The 6,215-nt window shown below is 42.2% G+C and overlaps 1 protein-coding gene across 1 annotated transcript; it reads right to left on the reverse strand.

Moving 5' to 3' along the window:
- Positions 1-2,252: 2,252 nt before the first annotated feature.
- Positions 2,253-5,847, reverse strand: mc4r (melanocortin 4 receptor). The gene has a single exon (XM_039675966.2). The coding sequence runs from the start codon at positions 5,488-5,490 to the stop codon at positions 4,510-4,512; it is 981 nt and encodes a 326-aa protein (XP_039531900.1). The 5' UTR covers positions 5,491-5,847; the 3' UTR covers positions 2,253-4,509.
- Between the last annotated feature and the right edge of the window lie 368 nt (positions 5,848-6,215).

Raw genomic sequence — 6,215 nt, forward strand, 5'->3', positions numbered from 1 at the left:
TTAACCATCCCTGATGTTAGCGACATCTGGCACTAGCTCGTCCGGCTTCTGGTAATCACGGGTCCTGTGTGTTGTGGTTATGATTGAGCCTAACTGAATGGCACGCCAGCATTTTATCTTTGTCCAATAAAGAATATTTTTGTACTTTGTCATATCCACTTCCCAGAGTAAGAGAAACATCGAACCTGTGTGTCCTCACTAGGATACTTCCCTGGCTTAGTGACCAGGGTTGGGTATTTGACTTTCTTCCAACTTTGCTCTCACTCTCTTCTTGCTTTGTCTCTCTGTCTGTCTCACGCTCTCATAAATATGAAGGGTTGGTGTCAGCAGCTTGTAGTGCCATCAGCTAGTTTTTCATGTTTGTTTTTTTGTCTTTGTTTTTTTGTTTGTTTGTTTTTCAATGTGGCTCCAGAGAGATTTGGCAGCTTAGGTGATTGGCTCAAAACCACATGCAATTATGAAGAAGTGTCCAAAAATTGAAATTTAGTATTTACAGAGGGTCAGGCACCAGCTCAGCCATTAGGCAGAGCGTGCGTAAATTAATAGGGGCTTTAGCCAAAAATGGAACTGCACATTTAAACTAAATCAAGTAATAGTGTTGATTGGGGCATTCAATTTAAATCTGCTCATGTTGCTTCATAATTTTTAAGTGTTTTAAAAAGTGTTTTTCACCACTTCAATAACAAGAGTGTTTATGCTGTGTAGGTTTTTGTTAGGCAACACTTAACTATTTTATGAGATCTAAATGTGTTTTTAAAGGCACACTATGCAGGAAATCCGTTTTTGTAAAACAGCGACTCCTAGAGTCGCTGTGGAGTACTTGTATTTAACGTTACTGTCGTAAATACCACTCACGCAGAGCATCCCTGCACTCACGGCCTGATACCCCTTTGAAGCTGTTATATTTAAGTACAAATCTTGCATATTGTGCCTTTAAATAGGGGGTGTTTATGGGTAGGCCTATTATGATATACAATAGGCCTCCCATAAACTACATAGCCTATAACAAAAGATAATGAATTTCAAACCTGAACCAAATTTTTTTTTTTTTTTCAAAGTTCAAAAGACTGTCATTAGTCTGCCACTAAAAAATGGCGTGTTGTGGTTCCGGTACAACAGCCATGTCAACGAAACGAATTAATGAAAAATTGCTTATCAATGTATACCTAAATTCGCACCTACATCTTTGTAGAACTTCAAAAAAAGAAACAGAAAAAATGCGGTAGCCAATGAGCCGCTGGTGGGGGCCGACTCAACCTCTGTGGACAGTTTTTAATATTTATTTGACAATAACAACTCAAGATTTTGCTTTAGTATAATTTTCAGGACAATTACGGCTGGATTGGAGACAACAGCTTAGATGTTGGGACTGTCCCCAATTTTTCGGGATGTTTGGTCACCCTATGTGGCGGCGCATGCGCAGTCTCCACTCTGACGCGCTTTTCAATCTATCGCCTTTGCGGACTCTTTTTATTCATTAAATATAAATGCAAATAAAATAAAATGCAAACAAACTTAGAAATATTTACTTGCTAGTCCATCAACAAGAACGCCAGGTCAGCATCACTGTTGCATCCAGTGCTGCTTTTTAGTTTGCGCCAACAAGTGAAAAGCCCCATCTATGGAAAAGCCTGACCGAGTGGAACTCGACCTCCTCGCCCGGTCAGATTATCTTTTCTTTTCTTTTTCTCTTCCGACCACGTTTTCTTTACTTTTCAATCATCGAGTATCAGGTCTGAAATGCACGCAAGTGTCTTCATGCTTCATATATTGTTGTTGATGTGTGTGACGTCGTTGGCGTAAAGCATGCCGTTATTCTCGCGAGATTTGTCAGGGGTGCTCCACTGGTTTTTCCAGCAACGTGCCCCCCAAGCTTTACTACCAGGATGATTTGCCCTACTATGAGTTTGTTTACCACCGAAATGACTTTGAATCTGTTATATTAAGGTACAATTCTTGCATAGTGTGCCTTTAATGAGGAATCGCATATAGCCTTACTGTGCGTTCACACCGACCTCCGGCGAGGATTTCACGAGGTTAACTTATGGAGGATAAGTGAGGTTAACTTATACCCTACTTGGTCAGTCTGCAAAAATGACGATCAACAGGCTGTTTGCGTTGCGGCCCCTTTAAATAAAGCTTTAAAAAAGACCAAGATTCGATCTACGTCAGAGCGCCCACGAATCTTTCGACAGCGTCAAGAGCAAATTTGAATGCAGTTACCCTAGAGTTGGTTTAAACCTGCTAACAGGAATGCCAAATGATTACTCATGCAGGTACTAGACCTCAGCATGCTGAGAGAAATAATCATAATATTTTTTTTTAGTACATTCAGTGGATTTGGCTTTGATTTAAAGGACAAATAATATTATTGGAAGAAAGGAAAAGAGTGGATCTAAATGAGAGCTTGTGAATGTGCAAACAGACAGAAATTCTTTCTTATGTTGTTGCACAAGATGAGACTATACAGCACAATAGGTTAACCTTTAAAAAGACTAACAAAATAAATAGCTTCTATGACCCTGTAGGCAATCATCTAGATGATATGGAGATTTACAGTACCTTTTGAGCTTCATGACACTGAAGCTGGGAAGAAAGGAAAATGTCAACCAAGACATAATGATGAGGCATAATTGCTATTTTTTTTTAATTGCACAATCAGATGGCATTGTAAAAAAATAATAATAATGATCTTAACATACAAAATATAAAAATGAATGCAGTCTGTATCACATGTATCAAACTACTGCAATGGTCGTACGGCTGGATAATAAAGTACCAACCCAACCTACTAACAGAACATAATCACAGTTGCCAAGCACATTGTACATGAGTCACTGAATAACACAAAGCATAAATTTCATACTGCTTTAAATATTGCCACTTGTGATGTCTTAAGCAGATAAAATGAAAGTCTTGTACATATGAGTAAACACCAAAATAATAAGTAAATTAATTAAAAATATTTGAACCGAATCCTTGAGTCATTAAAATGAGCCCATCTCGATAAGGTTTCTTTTTTATGGTCAGCACAGCCAAAGTATCAGCTTTCTCTGGGCATCAAATAAATGTGCAAAGCTATGCAGTGTAATTAGATCTTCTATATTCTCAGGATCATCCATTTGTTGCCTTGTGCTATCTTGTAAGCCAACGTCTCATAATCAATATCTTAAAGGGACACTATGCAGTTATTTTAGCGTAATTTAACAGCTTCAGAGTTATTGAAATAGTTATATGACTTCTTTCGGGTTGAATGGGGGGCGTCTCGACCCCCCCTGGTGCCTGTGAGCGGAAAAATCTCACTTGCAGTTTCAGTGCGGCGAGCCGCCAGCCTCAGCATCAGGAAGTATCGTGTGATATCAGCTCTCGCGATGTAATTCCATATTCCTTTTCGGCAACACTGCACATATCCAGGAACAAGATCGAGAAGGATGGAGTTTGTCACACTATCGTCATGGCTGAGCCGGCATATAAATATAGAAAGCTATGAAAGCATTGTCTGAGGAACAGAGAAAGAGGAAACAGCAGACTGACCGAGCGAGGAGTCAGACGCGAGCATAGCCGTAATTTGCGTGTGATATGTCCCCATCGAAACATCTCGCAGCACGGATGTACCAATACAAACAAATAAAACATCTCCAGGTAACTCTAGTAGATTCATTTATTTCCTTTGTTAAATAAGAGGCGATCTAAAATGTGTTGTTTTTGAAATCAACTGACCAAAGCCGCTGCGATCAGTTTCAGTGGATTCAGTGTTCTGTTGTGATCTTCAAACGGACGCGCGCTCATTGCTCAATCCGTTGCGAGGACTGAGAGACTCATTACGGTGAAATCATAAAACCCAATGCACAAAAAACATGTCCCTGCTTGAAATACAGCCACTAATAAACAATCAGTGTTGATGAGGAAAAATAAACAATACTATTAGTAGGGATTAGAAACCAGAACCTGTGACACACATGGCAAAAGTTCTTCCTCTGGACAATTGAAGTTCACGGGGATATGCATTTAATCACGTTAAAATTATCCCACTAACAACATATATTAGATCTCATTAAACGACAAATTAAACACAATGTACTATTGTATACTACGTAACACGTCATGCCCTCCGTGAGTGGTATTTACGACAGTAACGTTAAAAACAAGTACTCCACAGTTACTCTAGGGGTCGCTGTTTGACAAAAACAGCATTCTTGCCCAACGCATTCTCACCCCAAGGCGTCACCTTTGACCATGCTTCAATATTTGACGTTTTAGGTGATTCTACGGCGTCATCTAACTGACGCTAAAGGAAAGCGTCAGTTAGAGGACGCGGTTAGGTTTAGGTGTGGGGTGGGGGTAGGGTACACGCGATCCTAGGGCGTCATCTAACTGACGCTAAAGGGCGCCTAAAGCGTCAGATATTGAAGCATGTCCAAATGCTTCCCAAGGCGTCAGTTAAGTGACGCCTTGGGGGTGAGAATGGGCTGTCTTGCCTGGTGTCCCTTTAACGTCAAACAGAAAACCTTATGCACACAGAGAGGTCAGTCCATACCAGCAGCAGCAAATCTCCTTGAAGGTCTTCCTCATCTCTTGGCTCCTGAAGGCATAGATGAGAGGGTCTATGACAGAGTTGCACATAATGAGGATCAGATACATGTTGAAGTGAGACATGAAGCAGACGCAATAGGGGTTCCGGGGGCAGGAGATCATGAGGATGAGGTGCAAGAAAAACGGAGCCCAGCACACTACAAATACCCCCAGCAGGATAGTGATGGTGATGGCCCCCTTCATATTTGCTGCCTGCCAGATAGGGCCATTGCCAGGAAGGGCAGCAATGCGCTTCATGTGCAGCCGGGCTAGAAGAAACATGTGGACGTAGAGCGAGGCCATGAGGGCCAACATGGTGAAGAACATGCTGATAAGGCAGATGAGAACGGTGGTGCTCTCCGAGTACACGATGAAGAGCACGCCAGAGACCGTGCAGAAGGTCCAGATGCAGGTTATGATGGTGCCCGCCCGCCGCTGGGTCATGATGTTGTGGTAGCGCAAGGCATAGAAGATCGTGATGTAGCGGTCCACTGCGATGGCCAACAAACTCCAAATGGAGGCTAACAGCGAGCTGCAGATCATTGAGTCAAAAATGTTGTCCATGTTTTTGATAATGCTTTCGCGGTTGGTCAGGTTGCCCCCCGTGATGAGCGCTATCACGACCGTTTCTGAAGCATTGGAGACACTCACCAACAAGTCTGCTGCGGCTAAACTGCAGATAAAGAAGTACATGGGAGAATGAAGGTTCTTGTTCTTGACAATAGCCGCAATCACCAGAATGTTCTCCAGGAGACTGACAAGCCCGAGCGCGAGGAAGACCTCTGTGGAGATGAGCAGCTGCTCATAGCATCCCGAGGCTGATCCTCTGTCACCCTGCCCAGGCTTTCCCACCGACAGAGCTCCTTGGCTGTGATTCCGGTGCGAATGATGCAGTCCGTGATGATGGGAGGTGTTCATTTCCCTGAATGTCTGTGGTCAGTGGTTTGACCTGTAGCTAATTCAGTCTGATCAATTCATTGGGTTCACGTTGGACATTCTCCGGCATGTAGATCAAACGAAGCAGATAATGAGCAAACATCCGTCACCTTCCCTCTGTGATAACTTTTCCTCCAAAGCAGCAAAAACATCCAACAAAGGGCTGCAAGAGCCTCCTACATTAGAACACAATGTAAAAATAGAGATAAAAACATGTCAGAGAATTAAAGGATAGGAGACAGCGACATCTGACTGAATCTATAAACACTGACTCTGTTGAAGTGCACACAGCAGCATGCAGTATCCAGAGTGAAGCATTCAGTCTCCAGTGTGCTCCCAGCACTTGGCAGGCAGGCGAGTGAGATACTCATGCCCCCACAGCCACGGTCTGGCATGCTGAGTGTAGGCCCCTCCTCTAGCTCTCCACCAATCAGCAATGATGAGTGAAGGTAAGTATGAATGACATTTCCTCTATCAGATAAATACTCCAAAGAGGTACACTCTTAGAAAAAAGGCTTCATTGGGGTTCTATATATGAAGCATAGGGTTCTTTACTCACCTTTTATGCTAAAGACAAGAAAGAACCCTTTTGGCACAAAGGTTCTTTATAGGCTATTCATTCATTATTCTGCAACATTTTGTAGTTGTAATTAAATTATTGTTTATTAAACTGTTGTAGTAACTTAATATCACATTTTAATCTGATT

Source organism: Pimephales promelas, chromosome 5 (assembly GCF_988280905.1).
Source record: "Pimephales promelas chromosome 5, fPimPro1.hap1.1, whole genome shotgun sequence".
Taxonomy (NCBI): domain Eukaryota; kingdom Metazoa; phylum Chordata; class Actinopteri; order Cypriniformes; family Leuciscidae; genus Pimephales; species Pimephales promelas.

Bases quoted from the DNA above. Each gene is read 5' to 3' on its own strand.
- mc4r (XM_039675966.2), bottom strand. From the start codon at position 5,490: ATGAACACCTCCCATCATCACGGACTGCATCATTCGCACCGGAATCAC.